The sequence below is a fragment of the Salmo salar genome, chromosome 16 (genome assembly GCF_965601325.2).
Source record: "Salmo salar chromosome 16, fSalSal1, whole genome shotgun sequence".
Lineage (NCBI taxonomy): Eukaryota > Metazoa > Chordata > Actinopteri > Salmoniformes > Salmonidae > Salmo > Salmo salar.
The window spans coordinates 17,882,553-17,909,244 of NC_138306.1; the positions used below are offsets into that span (position 1 = coordinate 17,882,553).

Here is a 26,692-nt window from a genome sequence, read left to right on the forward strand (position 1 = left end):
TTCTTAACTCAGATTTTTCTTAAAACTGAATTGTTGGTTAAGGGCTTGTAAGTTAGCATTTCACCTGTTGTATTCAGCGCATGTGACAAATAATATTTAATTTGATTTGACAAATAAAATGGCACTCTAAAATGTACAGTTTTGTCACACAACACAATGCCACAGGTGTCTTACGTTTTGAAGGAGCATGCAATTGGCATGCTGAATGTCCACCAGAACTGTTTCCAAATAATTTAATGTTAATTTCTCTACCATAAGCTATCTCCAACGTCGTTTTAGAGAATTTGGAAGTATGTCCAACCGGCTTCACAACCGCAGACTACGTGTAACCACGTGAGCCTAGGTCCTCCACGTCCGGCTTCTTCACCTGCAGGATCGTCTAAGACCAGCCACCCGGACAGCTGAGGAGTGTTTCTGTCTGTAATAAAGCCCTTTTTGGGGGAAAAGCCCATTCTGGTTGGCTGGCCCTGCTCTCCAGTGGGTGGACCTGGCTCCCAAGTGGGTGGGCCTATGTCCTCCCAGGCCCACTCATGGCTGCGCCCCAGCCCAGTCATGTGAAATCTATAGATTAGGGCATAATGAATTCATTTCAATTGACTGATTTTCTTATATGAACTGTTACTCAGTAAAATCTTTGAAATTGTTGCATGTTGCGTTTATATTTTTGCTCATTATAGATTAAAACAAATGGTACAGTAATTCACAACATTTCCAGACATTATCGAAGGAAGGAACTCAAGTGTTTAGCAATTCCCCACCAACAACCAAATTTGTCACAGTCGCATATTTCTCACAGTCGCATATGACACCGCTGTTTGCTGAACATTGTATCCCAACTTAGAAAGCTGAGTTGAGTATTTTGTGCCATTCGTATATTGTGACCAGAAAGACAAGTCAATAGCATAGTCTTCTTGGTGCTTCAGCACGTGCCAGCCAGAAAAGGGGGACTGATCATATGATCGTTCATAAAATGGTGAAGTGACATGATGGTGTATAAACTGTTTTATTTGTCGACATGACAGCAATACAATCACCAACTGTATCTAAAGGACACAATAGTTTTATAGTAAAAAACTGAAGGTCTGTTGTATATGTAATTCTCCATGTAAATATCAATTAGACCTAAAGCCCTATATATAAAGATAACTACATACAGACAAAGACTGAAAAAATACTGTGCTGCAAATACAGTACAAACAGGCATGAGAGTACCCAATTGTCTACAGATTGTACACAGTAAGGAGATTGTTATAGCATGTTTTAAAATGTAGACCTCAGAGAGATGTGAATGCTTATGACGTCACACACTTCCTACTGTATCCTTCCTCTCCATTCCCTCACTCGTTTGTCCTCCCCCTGTCCTTGCTCCTTTTCTTTTTCTTTTCTCTGACAGGGAAACTTCTCCTCCTCCTCTGTTCACTGTGCCATTTGGACCACAACCGCCTTCCAGGCCTTGTCTTTGTCAAACTCCCGCAGTGTTCCGTTGGATGCTTGTTGCTGAGTGAGCAAGATGGAGGGAGGGAAGAGGGGAGAGGGAAGAGGGGATGGATCGGAAAGGAGAGGAGATCATTTAGAAAAGAAAATAGAGAGACAGAACAGAGACAGTTACACAGTACTTTGTCACTGCAGTCTGCACACCGTCAATGCACAACATGCTGTTTTTCCATGACTGACCAGCTTAGACATAGGCATCACTCCTCCTCACACGTTAGTGACATTTTCAGAGAGCTGGTGCATCTCTCACCTCAGTATGTCAAAGTATCAGTGACTCTTCGTCAGTGACTCTTCATCAGTGAATCTTCATCAGTGAGTCATAGAGCACAACATCTCATCTGCTAAAGATATGTGTGTGTGTGTGTCTGTATGCGTGCGTGTTTGAGAGAGAGACGGCAAGAGGGAGAAAGAGAGAGAGAGAGAGAGAGAGAGAGAGAGAGAGAGAGAGAGAGAGAGGAGAGAGAGAGAAAGACTGTATGCAGTACAATAGGAGAGTACAATAGGAGAGTTTTGGTCCTAGTTCATGTCTATGGGAATCTTCATGACTGTGTGAACAGTATGTGTGTGTACCTCTGAGTGGAAGGCTGGGAGCTGCAGGCTGTCATCCCACTCAGGACCCCCCATGCGGAGCTGGCTCTTGTAGGAGGCACAGTGCACCACGGTGGCCAGAGTCAGAACTGCCTGCACCAGCAGCAGCGCCATCAGAATCAGCAGCAGGATCTCATACGATTGCTAGGGACACGCACATACATATTGTATTGGTACACCATCTGAGTTACAACCACAGAATCATTCTTGAGCATGTCGCATGTCCCTTTGCCAAAACGTTGGGATTCACTCACTATCTGAGTTATAACCACCACATGAAAAGCTCTGTATGATTTTATATTTCATTGAATTTCTCGATGGTCATTAGTTATATCTTGAGCATATTTGTCAAAAATGCTGGATTCACAAGTGACAATGACTTTGATCTGGAGGCTTCCCTGAGGCAGTCCTTCTGAGCTCATCCTATTTACACAGACTCTACCTACTGTGTCACAGAGCACTAGGCAGCTCACCTTGGCTGTAGGCACCTCATGCAGGAAGATGTCAATGAAACCGAGCACACTGCAGGAGAGGAAGCCTGAGGCTGAGAAGAGCAGCGGGGACGTCACACTGCTGATGGCAATCAGCATCTCCACCTGAGAGGCGGCGGGGGGGGATAGATAGTCTTCAGTGGGGTAATGGTTGAGCATGACACCTGTCCAGAATACATAACCCTTAGAAACTCACCAGACACTTGTTGGGGTATTCTGCCACGACATGGCTGGCAATGGCACTGGGGAAACACTGCAGAGACAGGGACCAAAATAAAGGCACAGTTGATTCGGTCTCTTACCCATTGATGAGTCACAGACAGACTATTGGGTCATGAATAAAGACTGGGATGTGTCTGCAAACAATTTGCCTCTTTGTTGGGTACAACACTTTTTGGAACCACTGTTATATAGATCCAATGTAACACAGGCAGCTTAACTCACAGCCACTAAGATCCAGAAGAAGGTGACAGACAGGTATGGGCCAGGGAGCAAGACGTCCATGTTGAGAGCGATGATACCGCCAAACACAGCCGAGATTCCTACTATCACCTCAATCACCTGTCAGAAAACAGCAGTGACTATTGGGATGCCGTATCAACACTGGTGTACTGTAAGTGCTGAACAACAATGTAGCCGGCTTATGTGTGGTGTTTCAATGTACAAACATTACATCCACTGTTAAGAGTACATAGTAGAATGTGTAATAATGTATCTGATTCGTGAACACAGAAACTCAGTGTCTATGTGCTCACAGAGTAGGCCTTCAGTAGTCGGGTGGGAAAGACGGCCGGTGTCAGAACCACAGGACCGTCATACGTCACTGGCTGAGGGAGAGAAAGGGAGAGAGAAGGAGGCGGGACAAAGTGGGGAAGAGGGAGAATCAGAGTGAGAGAGAAGGGGAAGAGAGAGGACATACAGTGCGGAGGGAGGGGGGAGAGAGAGGACATACAGTGTGGAGGGAAGGGGGAGAGAGAGGACATACAGTGAGGAGGGAGGGGGGAGAGAGGACATACAGTGTGGAGGGAGTGGGAGAGAGAGGACATACAGTGAGGAGGGAGGGGGGTGAGAGAGGATATACAGTGAGGAGGGAGGGGGGAGAGAGAGAACATACAGTGAGGAGGGAGGGGGGTGAGAGAGGACATACAGTGAGGAGGGAGGGGGGAGAGAGGACATACAGTGAGGAGGGAGGGGGGAGAGAGAGGACATACAGTGTGGAGGGAGGGGGGAGAGAGGACATACAGTGCGGAGGGAGGGGGAGAGAGAGGACATACAGTGAGGATGGAGGGGGAGAGAGAGGACATACAGTGTGGAGGGAGGGGGAGAGAGGACATACAGTGAGGAGGGAGGGGGGAGAGAGGACATACAGTGAGGAGGGAGGGGGAGAGAGGACATACAGTGAGGAGGGAGGGGGAGAGAGGACATACAGTGAGGAGGGAGGGGGAGAGAGGACATACAGTGAGGAGGGAGGGGGAGAGAGAGGACATACAGTGAGGAGGGAGGGGGGAGAGAGGACATACAGTGAGGAGGGAGGGGGAGAGAGAGGACATAGTGCGGAGGGAGGGGGAGAGAGAGGACATAGTGCGGAGGGAGGGGGAGAGAGGACATACAGTGAGGAGGGAGGGGGTGAGAGGACATACAGTGAGGAGGGAGGGGGAGAGAGGACATACAGTAAGGAGGGAGTGGGTGAGAGGACATACAGTGAGGAGGGAGGGGGAGAGAGGACATACAGTGAGGAGGGAGGGGGAGAGAGACGACATACAGTGAGGAGGGAGGGGGAGAGAGGACATACAGTGAGGAGGGAGGGGGGAGAGAGGACATACAGTGAGGAGGGAGGGGGGAGAGAGGACATACAGTGCGGAGGAAGGGGGAGAGAGAGGACATAGTGCGGAGGGAGGGGGGAGAGAGGACATACAGTGAGGAGGGAGGGGGAGAGAGGACATACAGTGAGGAGGGAGGGGGTGAGAGGACATACAGTGAGGAGGGAGGGGGAGAGAAGACATACAGTGAGGAGGGAGGGGGAGAGAGACGACATACAGTGCGGAGGAAGGAGCACATACAGTGAGGAGGGAGGGGGAGAGAGGACATACAGTGAGGAGGGAGGGGGGAGAGAGGACATACAGTGAGGAGGGAGGGGGGAGAGAGGACATACAGTGAGGAGGGAGGGGGAGAGGGAGGACATAGTGAGGAGGGAGGGGGAGAGAGAGGACATACAGTGAGGAGGGAGGGGGAGAGAGGACATACAGTGTGGAGGGAGGGGGAGAGAGGACATACAGTGAGGAGGGAGGGGGTGAGAGGACATACAGTGAGGAGGGAGGGGGAGAGAGGACATACAGTGAGGAGGGAGGGGGAGAGAGACGACATACAGTGCGGAGGGAGTGGGAGAGAGAGCACATACAGTGAGGAGGGAGGGGGAGAGAGGACATACAGTGAGGAGGGAGGGGGTGAGAGGACATACAGTGAGGAGGGAGGGGGAGAGAGAGGACATAGTGAGGAGGGAGGGGGAGAGAGAGGACATACAGTGAGGAGGGAGGGGGAGAGAGAGGACATACAGTGCGGAGGGAGGGGGAGAGAGGACATACAGTGAGGAGGGAGGGGGAGAGAGGACATACAGTGAGGAGGGAGGGGGGAGAGAGGACATACAGTGAGGAGGGAGGGGGAGAGAGAGGACATACAGTGAGGAGGGAGGGGGGAGAGAGGACATACAGTGAGGAGGGAGGGGGAGAGAGAGGACATACAGTGCGGAGGGAGGGGGAGAGAGGACATACAGTGAGGAGGGAGAAGGGAGAGAGGACATACAGTGAGGAGGGAGGGGGAGAGAGAGGACATTCAGTGAGGAGGGAGGGGGTAGAGAGGACATACAGTGAGGAGGGAGGGGGAGAGAGAGGACATAGTGCGGAGGGAGGGGGAGAGAGAGGACATACAGTGAGGAGGGAGGGGGGAGAGAGGACATACAGTGCGGAGGGAGGGGGAGAGAGTGGACATAGTGCGGAGGGAGGGGGAGAGAGAGGACATACAGTGCGGAGGGAGGGGGAGAGAGAGCACATACAGTGCGGAGGGAGGGGGAGAGAGAGCACATATTGTGAGGAGGGAGGGGGGAGAGAGGACATACAGTGCGGAGGGAGGGGGAGAGAGAGGACATATTGCGGAGGGAGGGGGAGAGAGGACATACAGTGAGGAGGGAGGGGGTGAGAGGACATACAGTGAGGAGGGAGGGGGAGAGAGGACATACAGTGAGGAGGGAGTGGGTGAGAGGACATACAGTGAGGAGGGAGGCGGAGAGAGGACATACAGTGAGGAGGGAGGGGGAGAGAGACGACATACAGTGAGGAGGGAGGGGGAGAGAGGACATACAGTGAGGAGGGAGGGGGAGAGAGAGGACATACAGTGAGGAGGGAGGGGGGAGAGAGGACATACAGTGCGGAGGAAGGGGGAGAGAGAGGACATAGTGCGGAGGGGGAGAGAGAGGACATAGTGCGGAGGGAGGGGGAGAGAGGACATACAGTGAGGAGGGAGGGGGTGAGAGGACATACAGTGAGGAGGGAGGGGGAGAGAGGACATACAGTGAGGAGGGAGTGGGTGAGAGTACATACAGTGAGGAGGGAGGCGGAGAGAGGACATACAGTGAGGAGGGAGGGGGAGAGAGACGACATACAGTGAGGAGGGAGGGGGAGAGAGGACATACAGTGAGGAGGGAGGGGGGAGAGAGGACATACAGTGAGGAGGGAGGGGGGAGAGAGGACATACAGTGCGGAGGAAGGTGGAGAGAGAGGAAATAGTGCGGAGGGAGGGGGAGAGAGAGGACATACAGTGAGGAGGGAGGGGGATAGAGAGGACATACAGTGCGGTGGGAGGGGGGAGAGAGGACATACAGTGAGGAGGGAGGGGGTGAGAGGACATACAGTGAGGAGGGAGGGGGAGAGAGGACATAGTGCGGAGGGAGGGGGAGAGAGAGGACATACAGTGAGGAGGGAGGGGGGTGAGAGGACATACAGTGAGGAGGGAGGGGGAGAGAGGACATACAGTGAGGAGGGAAGGGGGTGAGAGGACATACAGTGAGGAGGGAGGGGGAGAGAGGACATACAGTGAGGAGGGAGGGGGAGAGAGACGACATACAGTGCGGAGGAAGGAGCACATACAGTGAGGAGGGAGGGGGAGAGAGGACATACAGTGAGGAGGGAGGGGGGAGAGAGGACATACAGTGAGGAGGGAGGGGGGAGAGAGGACATACAGTGAGGAGGGAGGGGGAGAGAGAGGACATAGTGAGGAGGGAGGGGGAGAGAGAGGACATACAGTGAGGAGGGAGGGGGAGAGAGGACATACAGTGCGGAGGGAGGGGGAGAGAGGACATACAGTGAGGAGGGAGGGGGTGAGAGGACATAGAGTGAGGAGGGAGGGGGAGAGAGGACATACAGTGAGGAGGGAGGGGGAGAGAGACGACATACAGTGCGGAGGGAGGGGGAGAGAGAGCACATACAGTGAGGAGGGAGGGGGAGAGAGGACATACAGTGAGGAGGGAGGGGGTGAGAGGACATACAGTGAGGAGGGAGGGGGAGAGAGAGGACATAGTGAGGAGGGAGGGGGAGAGAGAGGACATACAGTGAGGAGGGAGGGGGAGAGAGAGGACATACAGTGCGGAGGGAGGGGGAGAGAGGACATACAGTGAGGAGGGAGGGGGGAGAGAGGACATACAGTGAGGAGGGAGGGGGAGAGAGGACATACAGTGAGGAGGGAGGGGGAGAGAGAGGACATTCAGTGAGGAGGGAGGGGGGAGAGTGGACATACAGTGAGGAGGGAGGGGGAGAGAGAGGACATACAGTGCGGAGGGAGGGGGAGAGAGGACATACAGTGAGGAGGGAGGGGGGAGAGAGGACATACAGTGAGGAGGGAGGGGGAGAGAGAGGACATTCAGTGAGGAGGGAGGGGGGAGAGAGGACATACAGTGAGGAGGGAGGGGGAGAGAGAGGACATAGTGCGGAGGGAGGGGGAGAGAGAGGACATACAGTGAGGAGGGAGGGGGGAGAGAGGACATACAGTGCGGAGGGAGGGGGAGAGAGTGGACATAGTGCGGAGTGAGGGGAGAGAGAGGACATACAGTGCGGAGGGAGGGGGAGAGAGAGCACATACAGTGAGGAGGGAGGGGGAGAGAGGACATACAGTGAGGAGGGAGGTGGAGAGAGACGACATACAGTGTGGAGGGAGGGGGGAGAGAGGACATTCAGTGAGGAGGGAGGGGGGAGAGAGGACATACAGTGAGGAGGGAGGGGGAGAGAGAGGACATAGTGAGGAGGGAGGGGGAGAGAAAGGACATACAGTGAGGAGGGAGGGGGGAGAGAGGACATACAGTGAGGAGGGAGGGGGGAGAAAGGACATACAGTGCGGAGTGCGGGGGAGAGAGAAGACATAGTGCGGAGGGAGGGGGAGAGACGACATACAGTGAGGAGGGAGGAGGTGAGAGGACATACAGTGAGGAGGGAGGGGGAGAGAGGACATACAGTGAGGAGGGAGTGGGTGAGAGGACATACAGTGAGGCGGGAGGGGGAGAGAGACGACATACAGTGCGGAGGGAGGGGGAGAGAGGACATACAGTGAGGAGGGAGGGGGGAGAGAGGACATACAGTGAGGAGGGAGGGGGGAGAGAGGACATACAGTGCGGAGGAAGGGGGAGAGAGAGGACATACAGTGAGGAGGGAGGGGGATAGAGAGGACATACAGTGAGGTGTTAGGGGGGAGAGAGGACATACAGTGAGGAGGGAGGGGGTGAGAGGACATACAGTGAGGAGGGAGGGGGAGAGAGGACATACAATGAGGAGGGAGGGGGGAGAGAGGACATACAGTGAGGAGGGAGGGGAAGAGAGAGGACATACAGTGAGGAGGGAGGGGGGAGAGAGGACATACAGTGAGGAGGGAGGGGAAGAGAGAGGACATACAGTGAGGAGGGAGGGGGAGAGAGGACATACAGTGCGGAGGGAGGGGGAGAGAGGACATACAGTGAGGAGGGAGGGGGTGAGAGGACATACAGTGAGGAGGGAGGGGGAGAGAGGACATACAGTGAGGAGTGAGGGGGAGAGAGACGACATACAGTGCGGAGGGAGGAGGAGAGAGAGCACATACAGTGAGGAGGGAGGGGGAGAGAGGACAAACAGTGAGGAGGGAGGGGGTGAGAGGACATACAGTGAGGAGGGAGGGGGAGAGAGAGGACATAGTGAGGAGGGAGGGGGAGAGAGAGGACATACAGTGAGGAGGGAGGGGGAGAGAGAGGACATACAGTGCGGAGGGAGGGGGAGAGAGGACATACAGTGAGGAGGGAGGGGGGAGAGAGGACATACAGTGAGGAGGGAGGGGGGAGAGAGGACATACAGTGAGGAGGGAGGGGGAGAGAGAGGACATTCAGTGAGGAGGGAGGGGGGAGAGTGGACATACAGTGAGGAGGGAGGGGGAGAGAGAGGACATATAGTGCGGAGGGAGGGGGAGAGAGGACATACAGTGAGGAGGGAGGGGGGAGAGAGGACATACAGTGAGGAGGGAGGGGGAGAGAGAGGACATTCAGTGAGGAGGGATGGGGGAGAGAGGACATACAGTGAGGAGGGAGGGGGAGAGAGAGGACATAGTGCGGAGGGAGGGGGAGAGAGAGGACATACAGTGAGGATGGAGGGGGGAGAGAGGACATACAGTGCGGAGGGAGGGGGAGAGAGTGGACATAGTGCGGAGGGAGGGGAGAGAGAGGACATACAGTGCGGAGGGAGGGGGAGAGAGAGCACATACAGTGAGGAGGGAGGGGGAGAGAGGACATACAGTGAGGAGGGAGGGGGAGAGAGAGTACATAGTGAGGAGGGAGGGGGAGAGAAAGGACATACAGTGAGGAGGGAGGGGGGAGAGAGGACATACAGTGAGGAGGGAGGGGGGAGAGAGGACATACAGTGCGGAGGGCGGGGGAGAGAGAAGACATAGTGCGGAGGGAGGGGGAGAGAGGACATACAGTGAGGAGGGAGGAGGTGAGAGGACATATAGTGAGGAGGGAGGGGGAGAGAGGACATACAGTGAGGAGGGAGTGGTTGAGAGGACATACAGTGAGGAGGGAGGGGGAGAGAGACGACATACAGTGCGGAGGGAGGGGGAGAGAGAGCACATACAGTGAGGAGGGAGGGGGAGAGAGGACATACAGTGAGGAGGGAGGGGGGAGAGAGGACATACAGTGAGGAGGGAGGGGGGAGAGAGGACATACAGTGCGGAGGAAGGGGGAGAGTGAGGACATACAGTGAGGAGGGAGGGGGATAGAGAGGACATACAGTGAGGTGTTAGGGGGGAGAGAGGACATACAGTGAGGAGGGAGGGGGTGAGAGGACATACAGTAAGGAGGGAGGGGGAGAGAGGACACAGTGCGGAGGGAGGGGGAGAGAGAGGACAAACAGTGAGGAGGGAGGTGAGAGGACATAGTGCGGAGGGAAGGGGAGAGAGAGGACATACAGTGAGGAGGGAGGGGGAGAGAGGACATACAGTGCGGAGGGAGGGGAGAGAGAGGACATAGTGCGGAGAGAGGGGGAGAGAGAGGACATACAGTGCGGTGGGAGGGGGGAGAGAGGACATACAGTGAGGAGGGAGGGGGAGAGAGGACATACAGTAAGGAGGGAGGGGGTGAGAGGACATACAGTGAGGAGGGAGGGGGAGAGAGGACATACAGTGAGGAGGGAGGGGGAGAGAGACGACATACAGTGCGGAGGGAGGGGGAGAGAGAGCACATACAGTGAGGAGGGAGGGGGAGAGAGGACATACAGTGAGGAGGGAGGGGGAAGAGAGGACATACAGTGAGGAGGGAGGGGGAGAGAGGACATACAGTGAGGAGGGAGGGGGAGAGAGGACATAGTGAGGAGGGAGGGGGAGAGAGAGGACATACAGTGAGGAGGGAGGGGGGAGAGAGGACATACAGTGAGGAGGGAACGGGGAGAGAGGACATACAGTCCGGAGGGAGGGGGAGAGAGAGGACATAGTGCGGAGGGAGGGGGAGAGAGGACATACAGTGAGGAGGGAGGGGGTGAGAGGACATATAGTGAGGAGGCAGGGGGAGAGAGGACATACAGTGAGGAGGGAGGGGGTGAGAGGACATACAGTGAGGAGGGAGGGGGAGAGAGGACATACAGTGAGGAGGGAGGGGGAGAGAGGACATACAGTGCGGAGGGAGGGGGAGAGAGAGGACATAGTGCGGAGGGAGGGGGGAGAGAGAGCACATACAGTGAGTAGGGAGGGGGAGAGAGGACATAATGTGAGGAGGGAGGGGGGAGAGAGATACATACAGTGAGGAGGGAGGGGGAGAGAGAGGACATTCAGTGAGGAGGGAGGGGGGAGAGTGGACATACAGTGAGGAGGGAGGGGGAGAGAGAGGACATACAGTGCGGAGGGAGGGGGAGAGAGGACATACAGTGAGGAGGGAGGCGGGAGAGAGGACATACAGTGAGGAGGGAGGGGGAGAGAGAGGACATACAGTGAGGAGGGAGGGGGGAGAGAGGACATACAGTGAGGAGGGAGGGGGAGAGAGAGGACATAGTGCGGAGGGAGGGGGAGAGAGAGGACATACAGTGAGGAGGGAGGGGGGAGAGAGGACATACAGTGCGGAGGGAGGGGGAGAGAGAGGACATAGTGCGGAGGGAGGGGGAGAGAGAGGACATACAGTGCGGAGGGAGGGGGAGAGAGAGCACATACAGTGCGGAGGGAGGGGGGAGAGAGGACATACAGTGAGGAGGGAGGGGGAGAGAGAGCGACATACAGTGAGGAGGGAGGGGGGAGAGAGGACATACAGTGAGGAGGGAGGGGGGAGAGAGGACATACAGTGAGGAGGGAGGGGGAGAGAGAGGACATACAGTGAGGAGGGAGGGGGAGAGAAAGGACATACAGTGAGGAGGGAGGGGGGAGAGAGGACATACAGTGAGGAGGGAGGGGGGAGAGAGGACATACAGTGTGGAGGGAGGGGGAGTGAGAGGACATAGTGCGGAGGGAGGGGGAGAGAGGACATACAGTGAGGAGGGAGGGGGTGAGAGGACATATAGTGAGGAGGCAGGGGGAGAGAGGACATACAGTGAGGAGGGAGGGGGTGAGAGGACATACAGTGAGGAGGGAGGGGGAGAGAGGACATACAGTGAGGAGGGAGGGGGAGAGAGGACATACAGTGCGGAGGGAGGGGGAGAGAGAGGACATAGTGCGGAGGGAGGGGGGAGAGAGAGCACATACAGTGAGGAGGGAGGGGGAGAGAGGACATAATGTGAGGAGGGAGGGGGGAGAGAGATCATACAGTGAGGAGGGAGGGGGGAGAGAGGACATACAGTGCGGAGGGAGGGGGAGAGAGGACATACAGTGAGGAGGGAGGGGGGAGAGAGGACATACAGTGAGGAGGGAGGGGGAGAGAGAGGACATACAGTGAGGAGGGAGGGGGGAGAGAGGACATACAGTGAGGAGGGAGGGGGAGAGAGAGGACATAGTGCGGAGGGAGGGGGAGAGAGAGGACATACAGTGAGGAGGGAGGGGGGAGAGAGGACATACAGTGTGGAGGAAGGGGGAGAGAGAGGACATAGTGCGGAGGGAGGGGGAGAGAGAGGACATACAGTGAGGAGGGAGGGGGATAGAGAGGACATACAGTGCGGTGGGAGGGGGGAGAGAGGACATACAGTGAGGAGGGAGGGGTTGAGAGGACATACAGTGATGAGGGAGGGGAGAGAGGACATAGTGCGGAGGGAGGGGGAGAGAGAGGACATACAGTGAGGAGAGAGGGGAAGAGAGGACATAGAGTGCGGAGGGAGGGGGAGAGAGAGGACATAGTGCGGAGGGAGGGGGAGAGAGAGGACATAGTGCGGAGGGAGGGGGAGAGAGGACATACATTGAGGAGGGAGGGGGGAGAGAGGACATACAGTGAGGAGGGAGGGGGAGAGAGAGGACATTCAGTGAGGAGGGAGGGGGGAGAGAGGACATACAGTGAGGAGGGAGGGGGAGAGAGAGGACATACAGTGCGGAGGGAGGGGGAGAGAGGACATACAGTGAGGAGGGAGGGGGGAGAGAGGAGAGAGGACATACAGTGAGGAGGGAGGGGGAGAGAGATGACATTCATTGAGGAGGGAGGGGGGAGAGAGGACATACAGTGAGGAGGGAGGGGGAGAGAGAGGACATAGTGCGGAGGGAGGGGGAGAGAGAGGACATACAGTGAGGAGGGAGGGGGGAGAGAGGACATACAGTGTGGAGAGAGGGGGAGAGAGTGGACATAGTGCGGAGGGAGGGGGAGAGAGAGGACATACAGTGCGGAGGCAGGGGGAGAGAGAGCACATACAGTGCGGAGGGAGGGGGAGAGAGAGCACATACAGTGAGGAGGGAGGGGGGAGAGAGGACATACAGTGCGGAGGGAGGGGGAGAGAGAGGACATAGTGCGGAGGGAGGGGGAGAGAGGACATACAGTGAGGAGGGAGGGGGTGAGAGGACATACAGTGAGGAGGGAGGGGGAGAGAGGACATACAGTGAGGAGGGAGTGGGTGAGAGGACATACAGTGAGGAGGGAGGGGGTAGAGAGGACATACAGTGCGGAGGAAGGGGGAGAGAGAGGACATAGTGCGGAGGGAGGGGGAGAGAGAGGACATACAGTGAGAAGGGAGGGGGATAGAGAGGACATACAGTGCGGTGGGATTGGGGAGAGAGGACATACAGTGAGGAGGGAGGGGGTGAGAGGACATACAGTGAGGAGGGAGGGGGAGAGAGGACATAGTGCGGAGGGAGGGGGAGAGAGAGGACATACAGTGAGGAGGGAGGGGGGTGAGAGGACATAGTGCGGAGGGAGGGGGGAGAGAGGACATACAGTGAGGAGGGAGTGGGAGAGAGGACATACAGTGAGGAGGGAGGGGGTGAGAGGACATACAGTGAGGAGGGAGGGGGAGAGAGGACATACAGTGAGGAGGGAGGGGGAGAGAGACGACATACAGTGCGGAGGAAGGAGCACATACAGTGAGGAGGGAGGGGGAGAGAGGACATACAGTGAGGAGGGAGGGGGGAGAGAGGACATACAGTGAGGAGGGAGGGGGGAGAGAGGACATACAGTGAGGAGGGAGGGGGAGAGAGAGGACATAGTGAGGAGGGAGGGGGAGAGAGAGGACATACAGTGAGGAGGGAGGGGGAGAGAGGACATACAGTGCGGAGGGAGGGGGAGAGAGGACATACAGTGAGGAGGGAGGGGGTGAGAGGACATACAGTGAGGAGGGAGGGGGAGAGAGGACATACAGTGAGGAGGGAGGGGGAGAGAGACGACATACAGTGCGGAGGGAGGGGGAGAGAGAGCACATACAGTGAGGAGGGAGGGGGAGAGAGGACATACAGTGAGGAGGGAGGGGGTGAGAGGACATACAGTGAGGAGGGAGGGGGAGAGAGAGGACATAGTGAGGAGGGAGGGGGAGAGAGAGGACATACAGTGAGGAGGGAGGGGGAGAGAGAGGACATACATTTCGGAGGGAGGGGGAGAGAGGACATACAGTGAGGAGGGAGGGGGGAGAGAGGACATACAGTGAGGAGGGAGGGGGGAGAGAGGACATACAGTGAGGAGGGAGGGGGAGAGAGAGGACATTCAGTGAGGAGGGAGGGGGGAGAGTGGACATACAGTGAGGAGGGAGGGGGAGAGAGAGGACATACAGTGCGGAGGGAGGGGGAGAGAGAACATACAGTGAGGAGGGAGGGGGGAGAGAGGACATACAGTGAGGAGGGAGGGGGAGAGAGAGGACATTCAGTGAGGAGGGGGGGGGGAGAGAGGACATACAGTGAGGAGGGAGGGGGAGAGAGAGGACATAGTGCGGAGGGAGGGGGAGAGAGAGGACATACAGTGAGGAGGGAGGGGGGAGAGTGGACATACAGTGCGGAGGGAGGGGGAGAGAGTGGACATAGTACGGAGGGAGGGGGAGAGAGAGGACATACAGTGCGGAGGGAGTGGGAGAGAGAGCACATACAGTGAGGAGGGAGGAGGAGAGAGGACATACAGTGAGGAGGGAGGAGGAGAGAGACGACATACAGTGTGGAGGGAGGGGGGAGAGAGGACATACAGTGAGGAGGGTGGGGGGAGAGAGGACATACAGTGAGGAGGGAGGGGGAGAGAGATGACATAGTGAGGAGGGAGGGGGAGAGAAAGGACATACAGTGCGGAGGGTGGGGGAGAGAGAAGACATAGTGCGGAGGGAGGGGGAGAGAGGACATACAGTGAGGAGGGAGTGGGTGAGAGGACATACAGTGAGGAGGGAGGGGGAGAGAGGACATACAGTGAGGAGGGAGGGGGAGAGAGACGACATACAGTGCGGAGGGAGGGGGAGAGAGAGCACATACAGTGAGGAGGGAGGGGGAGAGAGGACATACAGTGTGGAGGAAGGTTGGAGAGAGAGGACATAGTGCAGAGGGAGGGGGAGAGAGAGGACATACAGTGAGGAGGGAGTGGGATAGAGAGGACATACAGTGAGGTGTTAGGGGGGAGAGAGGACATACAGTGAGGAGGGAGGGGGTGAGAGGACATACAGTGAGGAGGGAGGGGGAGAGAGGACATAGTGCAGAGGGAGGGGGAGAGAGAGGACATACAGTGAGGAGGGAGGTGAGAGGACATAGTGCGGAGGGAAGGGGAGAGAGAGGACATACAGTGAGGAGGGAGGGGGGAGAGAGGACACACAGTGCGGAGGGAGGGGGATAGAGAGGACATACAGTGCGGTGGGAGGGGGGAGAGAGGACATACAGTGAGGAGGGAGGGGGAGAGAGGACATACAGTGAGGAGGGAGGGGGTGAGAGGTCATACAGTGAGGAGGGAGGGGGAGAGAGGACATAAAGTGAGGAGGTAGGGGGAGAGAGACGACATACAGTGCGGAGGGAGGGGGAGAGAGAGCACATACAGTGAGGAGGGAGGGGGAGAGAGGACATACAGTGAGGAGGGAGGGGGGAGAGAGGACATACAGTGAGGAGGGAGGGGGGAGAGAGGACATACAGTTAGGAGGGAGGGGGAGAGAGAGGACATAGTGAGGAGGGAGGGGGAGAGAGAGGACATACAGTGAGGAGGGAGGGGGGAGAGAGGACATACAGTGCGGAGGGAGGGGGATAGAGAGGACATACAGTGCGGTGGGAGGGGGGAGAGAGGACATACAGTGAGGAGGGAGGGGGAGAGAGGACATACAGTGAGGAGGGAGGGGGTGAGAGGTCATACAGTGAGGAGGGAGGGGGAGAGAGGACATAAAGTGAGGAGGTAGGGGGAGAGAGACGACATACAGTGCGGAGGGAGGGGGAGAGAGAGCACATACAGTGAGGAGGGAGGGGGAGAGAGGACATACAGTGAGGAGGGAGGGGGGAGAGAGGACATACAGTGAGGAGGGAGGGGGGAGAGAGGACATACAGTTAGGAGGGAGGGGGAGAGAGAGGACATAGTGAGGAGGGAGGGGGAGAGAGAGGACATACAGTGAGGAGGGAGGGGGGAGAGAGGACATACAGTGAGGAGGGAAGGGGGAGAGAGAACATACAGTGCGGAGGGAGGGGGAGAGAGAGGACATAGTGCGGAGGGAGGGGGAGAGAGGACATACAGTGAGGAGGGAGGGGGAGAGAGACGACATACAGTGAGGAGGGAGGGGGAGAGAGAGGACATAGTGCGGAGGGAGGGGGGAGAGAGAGCACATACAGTGAGGAGGGAGAGGGAGAGAGGACATAATGTGAGGAGGGAGGGGGGAGAGAGATCATACAGTGAGGAGGGAGGGGGGAGAGAGGACATACAGTGCGGAGGGAGGGGGAGAGAGGACATACAGTGAGGAGGGAGGGGGGAGAGAGGACATACAGTGAGGAGGGAGGGGGAGAGAGAGGACATACAGTGAGGAGGGAGGGGGGAGAGAGGACATACAGTGAGGAGGGAGGGGGAGAGAGAGGACATAGTGCGGAGGGAGGGGGAGAGAGAGGACATACAGTGAGGAGGGAGGGGGGAGAGAGGACATACAGTGCGGAGGAAGGGGGAGAGAGAGGACATAGTGCGGAGGGAGGGGGAGAGAGAGGACATACAGTGAGGAGGGAGGGGGATAGAGAGGACATACAGTGCGGTGGGAGGGGGGAGAGAGGACATACAGTGAGGAGGGAGGGGTTGAGAGGACATACAGTGCGGAGGGAGGGGGAGAGAGAGGACATACAGTGAGGAGGGAGGGGGGTGAGAGGACATACAGTGAGGAGGGAGGGGAGAGAGGACATAGTGCGGAGGGAGGGGGAGAGAAAGGACATACAGTGAGGAGATAGGGGGAGAGAGGACATAGAGTGCGGAGGGAGGGGGAGAGAGAGGACATAGTGCGGAGGGATGGGGAGAGAGAGGACATAGTGCGGAGGGAGGGCGAGAGAGGACATACAGTGAGGAGGGAGGGGGGAGAGAGGACATACAGTGCGGAGGAAGGGGGAGAGAGGACATAGTGCGGAGGGAGGGGGAGAGAGAGGACATACAGTGAGGAGCGAGGGGGATAGAGAGGACATACAGTGCGGTGGGAGGGGGGAGAGAGGACATACAGTGAGGAGGGAGGGGGTGAGAGGACATACAGTGAGGAGGGAGGGGGAGAGAGGACATAGTGCGGAGGGAGGGGGAGAGAGAGGACATACAGTGAGGAGGGAGGGGGGTGAGAGGACATACAGTGAGGAGGGAGGGGAGAGAGGACATAGTGCGGAGGGAGATGGAGAGAGAGGACATACAGTGAGGAGAGAGGGGGAGAGAGGACATAGAGTGCGGAGGGAGGGGGAGAGAGAGGACATAGTGCGGAGGGAGGGGGAGAGAGGACATACAGTGAGGAGGGAGGGGGTGAGAGGACATACAATGAGGAGGGAGGGGGATAGAGGACATACAGTGAGGAGGGAGGGGGAGAGAGGACATACAGTGCGGAGGGAGGGGGAGAGAGAGGACATAGTGCGGAGGGAGGGGGAGAGAGAGGACATACAGTGAGGAGGGAGGGGGATAGAGAGGACATACAGTGCGGTGGGAGGGGGGAGAGAGGACATACAGTGAGGAGGGAGGGGGTGAGAGGACATACAGTGAGGAGGGAGGGGGAGAGAGGACATAGTGCGGAGGGAGGGGGAGAGAGAGGACATACAGTGAGGAGGGAGGGGGGTGAGAGGACATACAGTGAGGAGGGAGGGGAGAGAGGACATAGTGCGGAGGGAGGGGGAGAGAGAGGACATACAGTGAGGAGAGAGGGGGAGAGAGGACATAGAGTGCGGAGGGAGGGGGAGAGAGAGGACATAGTGCGTAGGGAGGCGGAGAGAGGACATACAGTGAGGAGGGAGGGGGTGAGAGGACATACAATGAGGAGGGAGGGGGAGAGAGGACATACAGTGAGGAGGGAGGGGGAGAGAGGACATACAGTGCGGAGGGAGGGGGAGAGAGAGGACATAGTGCGGAGGGAGGGGGAGAGAGAGGACATACAGTGCGGAGGGAGGGGGGGGGAGAGGACATAGTGCGGAGGGAGGGGGTGAGAGGACATACAGTGAGGAGGGAGGGGGTGAGAGGACATGCAGTGAGGAGGGAGGGGGTGAGAGGACATACAGTGAAGAGGGAGGGGTTGAGAGGACATACAGTGCGGAGGGAGGGGAGAGAGAGGACATACAGTGCGGAGGGAGGGGGAGAGAGGACATAGTGAGGAGGGAGGGGGAGAGAGGACATACAGTGAGGAGGGAGGGGGAGAGAGTGGACATACAGTGCGGAGGGAGGGGGAGAGAGAAGACATAGTGCGGAGGGAGGGGGGAGAGAGGACATAGTGAGGAGGGAGGGGGGAGAGAGGACATACAGTGCGGAGGGAGGGGGAGAGAGAGGACATAGTGCGGAGGGAGGGGGGAGAGAGGAAATAGTGAGGAGGGAGGGGGAGAGAGAGGACATACAGTGCGGAGGGAGGGGGAGAGAGAGGGACAGCATGTTATAATGACATGCAGACAAACAATCCTACACGGCACACAGCACAGTACAAATAAGAGTACAGCACATAGTACAAGAGTACAACACATGCACATACTGTATACTGTTTCCCAGCTTTAACAATAACACACACACCTTCCTGTGGCTACAGCAGTCCTCTGCAGAGCGTGCAGACAGGATGACTGTACTGGCCATCAGCACCTCCAGCAGAATCAGCAGGATGAGGTTAAAGTTGATCTGAACAGCGGCGGGCCATGGGAGGGAAACAGAGGAGGGAAGAGAGATTGTCAGAGACAGGGAGAGAGATTCATTCAACATCTGTATCCTACAACATGCATGTGTGTGTGATTGTAATGCAAGTCAGGTGTTAGCGTATCATGCAAACAAACAATTGAAGCCCCTCAAGGCTTTGCCTTAGGGCAACTACATCTAGGGTGCACAGAGATGAGAAAAACAGATTGGCTATAGACTCACATTGACAGCAGAGGGACTCAACACCAGCTTACAGCCAAACCACACCAGGCAAGTGGTCGTCACAGCAAAGGTGGACACAAATACCACCTGGAAATCTGACACCTGTCAATCACAGATGTAAAATATATTATTAGCACCTGCATCAGGGACATGTTGACAGTATAAGGGGACATGTTTACAGTATCAAGGGGACATGTTGACAGTGTTATGGGGACAAGTTGACAGTATTAAGGGGACATGTTGACAGTATTAAGGGGACATGTTGACAGTATTATGGGGACATGTTAACAGTATTGAGGGGACATGTTGACAGTATTAAGGGGACATGTTGACAGTATTATGAGGACATGTTGACAGTATTAAGGGGACATGTTGACAGTATTAAGGGGACATGTTGACAGTATTATGGGGACAAGTTGACAGTATTAAGGGGACATGTTGACAGTATTAAGGGGACATGTTTACAGTATTACGGGGACATGTTAATAGTATTACGGGGACATGTTGACAGTATTAAGGGGACATGTTGACAGTATTAAGGGGACATGTTTACAGTATTAAGGGGACATGTTTACAGTATTAAGGGGACATGTTGACAGTATTAAGGGGACATGTTTACAGTATTAAGGGGACATGTTGACAGTATTAAGGGGACATGTTGACAGTATTAAGGGGACATGTTGACAGTATTAAGGGGACATGTTGACAGTATTACGGGGACATGTTAATAGTATTACGGGGACATGTTTACAGTATTAAGAAGACACGTTGACAGTATTATGGGGACATGTTTACAGTATTAAGGTTAAGGGGACACGTTGACAGTATTACGGGGACATGTTAATAGTATTACGGGGACATGTTTACAGTATTAAGGTTAAGGGGACACGTTGACAGTATTACGGGGACATGTTAATAGTATTACGGGGACATGTTTACAGTATTAAGAAGACACGTTGACAGTATTATGGGGACATGTTTACAGTATTAAGGTTAAGGGGACACGTTGACAGTATTACGGGGACATGTTTACAGTATTAAGGGGACATTCTGACAGCATTAAGCACTAGCTCAGTGGCCCCTGGACAACATTCATGCAACAAATACACATTTGCTCATTGAGTAGCGTAAGTCTATTTGTTGTGTACTCACTGCAACATGATGGTTCTTGGCAATGGCAAAGCTGACAACTGCTGCCGGGACACTCTGAAACAAAGACACACACAAGTACTTATCTCACAGGAGCCAGATGAAAGTTTCTCATAATACTTAAAATACTACTCTGTAGCTCTCAAGCCTGGCACGCAAGATAACACAAATATAGTACATACACTCAATATTGGCTTGCCTGCAGTGCTATGCTGTTTCATAGGCACCAGGTGTTAAACGTTTTTGTTACTGAGCAGATTTGTCTTTATTATAATGAACATGATTAGAAGCACGTGTCTCTGCTCTTGTAAGGGTTCTATTTTGAAGCTACTGTACTATCAAGTCATGATGATTATCATAATAATAACAACGATCATGAGGATCAGCCTGTTTTCAGACTCTGGTCAGCTGAGAGCCACTCACCGAGCCTGCAGCACAGCGCAGGTAGTCCATAGCAGCAGGAAACACATTTCCCAGGTAGATAGAGAAGCCTGCTGTGACCAACAGACTGCTCTGTGAACCACACACGCACACACGCACACACACACACACACACACACACACACACACACACACCGCACAATGGTTAGCATGTAAACTGCCAAGAGGAGAGTTCACTTACCAAAGTTGTCCCCACCACCCCTGTTCTCTTTTCTCTCACCCCTGTGAGGAGGTTGTACATTCCCCACTTTGAGGGATGATTTTATGCTCATGTTTTTCTGCCTTCAAATCCGAATGTGAATGGAATAATCAGATGTGTGGGCTCTCTCTAACCATTCAATGGCATTGAGTAATCAATTACAGCAGCACTGGGTTTTTGGAATACCACATTTGTCCATCCCTTTAACTCTTGACCTCCCGACCTCCCGACCTCTCACCCCAATGAGGACGCTGTAGAGCCAGGTCCTGTAGCTGAGGCAGGGGTGCATGGGCTTCTCAGAGTGGGCAAGCTGCAGGTCACTGGCCCTCACGTCCACCGTGTAGCTTTCCGGCCGCTCCCTCTCCGCAAACCCCCGCCGGCCCACCGTACCCCCGCCACCCCCCCTCTCCAGCGTGGGCATCTGGGTGTAGCTGAACTCCTCCATGGCAGACAGATCGTCCCGCTGCATCATAGTGAGAGATGAGTGACAGCGCCCCCAGATAGTCCAATGGGACGGTCACACTGGGTCTGAGGAACCTGTATGTGTCTGGCAGAACGGACATGAACCTTTTACTGCAGTGGGTTACATCAGGGTCACACAAAACGTTTCTTAGTAGTCTTAAACAAATCTACTTTGAAACAAAAGTATCCACCTCACACACATGGTTATGGGCTTAAAAAAAGAAGACACCTGTACAATGTCAGATATAGAGTGGAAATGTATTCCATTTTGAGTTTACAACCCAATATTACACTTTATATAAATCACAGAAGACTGAAATATAGCTAAACTGTTTGTAATTTTTTTTTATTAGGGATTCTCATTATTCTACACTTCCTGGGGTCCAAACACATTAAGGCACTTACATTACATATAAAACAAAAGATAAAACAGTACATCATATAGCATTATTACACCACTACATATCTACAATACAAAATTGATAATACCATCATACAGCGTTATTTCAATGTAGGTGTGTGTAGAGTACTAGCGTTTGTGTGCATATGCACGTGTCTGTACCTGTGTGTGTGTCTCTTCCCAGTCCCCGCTGTTCCATGAGGGGTATTTGTATCTATTTTTTAAATCTGATTCTACTGCTTGCATCAGTTACCTGATGAGGAATAGAGTTCCATGTAGTCATGTCTCTATGTAGTACTGTGCCCCTCCCATAGTCTATTCTGGATTTGGGGATTTTGAAGAGACCTCTGGTGGCATGTCTTGTGGGGTATGCATGGGTGTCCGAGTGCTAGTAGTTTAAACAGACAGCTCGGTACATTCAGCTTGTCAACACTTCTTACAAAAACAAGTAGTGATGAAGTCAATCTCTCCTCCACTTTGAGCCATGAGAGATTGACATGCATATCATTAATGTTAGCTCCTCGTGTACATTTAAGGGCCAGCCGTGCTACCCTGTTCTGAGCCAATTGTAATTTTCCTAAGTCCCTCTTTGTGGCATCTGACCACACGACAGTAGTCCAGGTGTGACAAAACTAGGGCCTGTAGGACCTGCCTTGTTGATATTGTTGATAAGAAGGCAGAGCAGAGCTTTATTATTCCTTGCCACCCACTCTGGTACTAACTGCAGCTCTTTGTTAAGTGTTGCAGTCATTTCAGTAGCTGTAGACACATTGGCTTTACTCAAAGCCAGTGGCATGTCATTAGTAAAGATTGCAAAAATGTGTAAGGGGCCTAGACAGCTGCCCTGGGGAATTCCTGATTCTACCTGGATTATGTTGGAGAGGCTTCCATTAAAGAACACCCTCTGTGTTCTGTTAGACAGGTAACTCTATACCCACAATATAGCAGAGGGTGTAAAGCCATAACAAATACGTTTTTCCAGCAGCAGACTATGATCGATAATGTCAAAAGTCACACTGAAGTCTAACAAAACAGCCCCCACAATCTTTTCATCATCAATTTCTCTCAACCAATCATCAGTAATTTGAGTAAGTGCTGTGCTTGTTGAATGTCCTTCCCTATAAGCATGCTAAAAGTCTGTTGCCAATTTGTTAACTGTGAAATTGCATTGTATCTGGTCAAACACAATTTTTTCCAAAAGTTTACTAAGTGTTGGTAATAGGCTGATTGGTCAGCTATTTGAGCCAGTAAAGGGGGCTTTACTATTCTTAGGTAGTGGAATGACTTTTGCTTCCCTCCAGGCCTGAGGGCACACACTTTCTAGTAGGCTTAGATTGAAGATATGGCAAATAGGAGTGGCAATATCATCTGCTATTATCTTCAGTTTTCCATTCAAGTTGTCAGACCCTGGTGGCTTATCATTGTTGATAGAAAAATTAAAAAGGGTTCCAAAAGGGTTCTTCAGCTGTCCCTATAAGAGAACCAATTTTGGCACCCAAAGAATCCAAAGGGTTCTACTTGGAATCAAAAGGGTTCTACCTGCAACCAAAAATGGTTCTTCAAAGGGTTCTCCTATGGGGACAGCCAATGACGGACTGGCCACCTGTAGAGAAGTGGCTTCTTTGCTGCCCTTCTTGACACCAGGCCATCCTCCAAAAGTCTTTGCCTCACTGTGCATGCAGATGCACTCACACCTGCCTGCTGCCATTCCTGAGCAAGCTCTGTACTGGTGGTGCTCCGATCCCGCAGCTGAATTAACTTTAGGAGACGGTCCTGGCATTTGCTGGACTTTCTTGGGCGCCCTGAAGCCTTCTTCACAACAATTGAACCGCTCTCCTTGAAGTTCTTGATGATCCAATAAATGGTTGATTTAGGTGCAATCTTACTGGCAGCAATATCCTTGCCTGTGAAGCCCTTCTGTGCAAAGCAATGATGACGGCACGTGTTTCCTTGCAGGTAACCATGGTTGACAGTGGAAGAACAATGATTCCAAGCACCACCCTCCTTTTGAAGCTTCCAGTCTGTTATTCGAACTCAATCAGCATGACAGAGTGATCTCCAGCCTTGTCCTCGTCAACACTCACACCTGTGTTAATGAGGTAATCACTGACATGATGTCAGCTGGTCCTTTTGTGGCAGGGCTGAAATGCAGTGGAAATGTTTTTGGGGGATTCAGTTCATTTGCATGGCAAAGAGGGACTTTGCAATTAATTGCAATTCATCTGATCACTCTTCATAACATTCTGGAGGATATGCAAATTGCCATCATACAAACTGAGGCAGCAGACTTTGTGAAAATTAATATTTGTGTCATTCTCAAAACTTTTGGCCTTGACTGTAGACCATTTTTCTTGCACAAGGATTTAACGACGGAACAAATCCTACAGAAAAGATAAATGTTGGTTGTGTATTTCTTAACAACATAGCTGTGTTCTTCCGTGAATCCTACCAGAGGATGAACATTTGGGAGAAGGAGAGCAAGGACCAAGGACACAGACATCTTGCTCCAATTGGAGAGACACGCTGGTGGGCTAAAGACTGTGCCTTAAAGAAAGGCTTTGGAACTTTTGGAAATCCAGATGAGGGTCTGTATGTTGATGTCCTTCTCACTCTTTCAACCATACAAGATCAGAAAAACATCAACACCATTGCATGGGTCAAGGCACAAGGATACATTGAGGGGTTGCTGAAGTATGAAGCAATACTTACAGCTCAGATATTCCTCAGAATATTTCAGGTCACCTCACCAGTCTGAAAATATCTTCAAACAAGTGGAATGGACATTCTGTCTGCGCATCGTATGGTTGTGTCTACAGAGGAGCAGCTGAAAGGAACGGCAAGAGATTTTGAAAAAGTCAAGGCAGCTGCAGACACATTTGTTCAGTGGGCCAACAGGAAGTTGCAGGAACGGGATGAGGAAACAGAGCTGGAGTTAGAGACCACTCTGCCAACGAAAAGGGCTAGAAAGAATTAAACCATGCCTGGAGAGATGGCACAAGATGAGGCTTGGGCAGAGAGTGCATACAGGATTGGTGTCCATAATCAAATTCTGGATACAATTATAGATAGCATCCATCGGCAATTTCTGAGTAATGGCACCTTGTATGCCGACATGGCTCTTCTGGACCCTAAAACCTTTAGTCAGCTCACATCCAGTGCCAGTGGCTTTCCACAGACAGCCCTTCAAGAACTAAAAAAAATGTTTGATCAAATTTGACAGCAGAGTGAGCAGAGTGAGCAGTGAGCTCATGAGTCTGGAAGAACAGTGGACTAGGTTAAAACAATCGGGATTTGAAGAATACACAACCAGGACTATGGAGGATTATGGACCTGAAGGAAATGAAGACGAGGTGGAGATGGTGAACAAGAGTTGTTCATCTTACAAGGACTGTCCAGTGTGTTGCTACTGTATTCTTAGTCAGTACAACCTATTGACCGACGCATACCACATCCTGGGCCTTGCTTACAAGTTCCTACTTACCCTGTCAGTAACCCAGGAGGCTTGCGAGCGGAGCTTCTCTACTCTGAAATTCATCAACAGTAGGCTCAGGAGCACTCTATCTCAACAGCACTTGGAGGATTTTATGGTCATGGCTACTGAGCGAGATGTTTTAATGGCCCTAGACCGTGACCTGGTTATAGATGGCACTGCTGAGAGAAGTGAGCTGCTGCAGAAATTGCTCATTTAAAGAGGTAGGAAATATGTTTATTTTTATTTTATTCTACTCACCAGTCTTTTCACCAACACATTTCTTCCTGTATTATTTATTTATCTGGTCAGATGGTTCCAGAGATCCTTGCCATTTTGATGCCAGTGCCATTGTGCCAATATGTGCTCCTTCCAGCCAGCCTCCCCCTAAGAGCAACACATTCCCCTTGTTCTATTTTACATCTATTTTACTAAAGTCATTGTTATAAATATTGTTCAGTAATCTTGTTTTTCATAAAGTGTGGCGTGGGTTGTGTGGGTGGTGGTGTATCGCTGGGGGGTTTTGGTAGGCCGGTCTGAGTCAAAAAGTCCAGGGCCATTTTTCATTCCCAGTTCGTCCCTGGGGACAGCCGAAGAACCCTTTAAGGTTCTAGATAGCACCTTTTTTTCTAAGAGTGTAGGAACACTGGCTTTTAGGCAGTTCTTTTTTTAACAATGTTGATTAATTATAAAAATATGAAAAATATGAATAACATTCCACCATGAGACCGCTAGGTCATTTGACTGCAGGGAAGGGCTCCAACACTTTGTCAGATGTACAGAATCAGTATCTGAATCAAATTATAATTTATTGTGTGACATTCAGACACTTTGAGAAATCAGAATCGGGATCAAACGATAACGTCATTATCTTTGGTTCTTTAGGGAGATAAAATGGCTGCACAAATGGAAATAATAAGTTATTTCAATAAATTATCAGTTGATAAATAAGGATTTTGCACAAAGTGTCATAAGACAACATTGTTTTATTTACCATTAATCTTGATTTCTTGAATCTTCTTTCCAATAAAAATATAGAAGATCAACAAGATGTATTATGAGTTATATTCATCAAAGTAGTTCAGACTAATCAACATCTGAGAGCATTATATACCTCTGAGTGAAAATGGTGTGTAGTAAAAATAGGTATAACTTTGAGCGGATAGAGGATAAAAAGGGGATATCAAGGAACAAGATCAATACAAATGGAAGTACACGCAAATAAATGTTCACACGTCAATGAATCCTACAGTATTTCAAAAACAACACCCACTCCCCTCTCTCCTACAGGTCTCATCTGACTCAAACACCGCTCTTTCCACCCTCTCCTTCCCCTTCTCTCCCGTTCCCTTGTCTTCCTCTCCCACTCACCTGTTTAGTTGTCCGTCTTGTAGTATCTCCCAAACTTATCTACCCACAAGTTCTCTCTCAATGGACACACAGCAATTTTATAATCCCATATAGAAGACACTTGTTTTTGTCGGTCGGAAAGACGTTTCTTCCCTCTCCCCCTCTCTCTCCCTCCCTCTCCCACTCTCACCCTCCCTCTCTCTCTCACTCTCTTTAGAAGAGAGAACAAAATTCTGGAGCTAGCTGTTTTCAAAGAGCGGAACAA

General features: G+C 52.9%; 1 protein-coding gene across 2 annotated transcripts; it reads right to left on the reverse strand.

The window, feature by feature from the left end:
- Positions 1–987: 987 nt before the first annotated feature.
- On the reverse strand, positions 988–26,692 carry mlc1 (modulator of VRAC current 1). 2 transcript variants are annotated; one of them, XM_014148215.3, is made up of 13 exons: positions 26,449–26,692; positions 24,318–24,432; positions 20,985–21,293; positions 20,530–20,619; positions 20,110–20,163; positions 18,958–19,059; positions 18,619–18,720; positions 3,329–3,400; positions 3,018–3,134; positions 2,770–2,826; positions 2,556–2,678; positions 2,065–2,226; positions 988–1,497 (listed from the first exon to the last, which is right to left on the reverse strand). In XM_014148215.3, exons 3-13 carry the CDS (start codon positions 21,216–21,218, stop codon positions 1,417–1,419), a joined length of 1,194 nt encoding a protein of 397 aa, XP_014003690.1. In that variant the 5' UTR covers positions 21,219–21,293; positions 24,318–24,432; positions 26,449–26,692; the 3' UTR covers positions 988–1,416. The 2 variants fall into 2 exon arrangements, with proteins under 2 accessions (XP_014003690.1, XP_014003691.1); XM_014148216.3 differs by lacking the exon at positions 24,318–24,432 and having other exon boundaries at positions 26,449–26,691.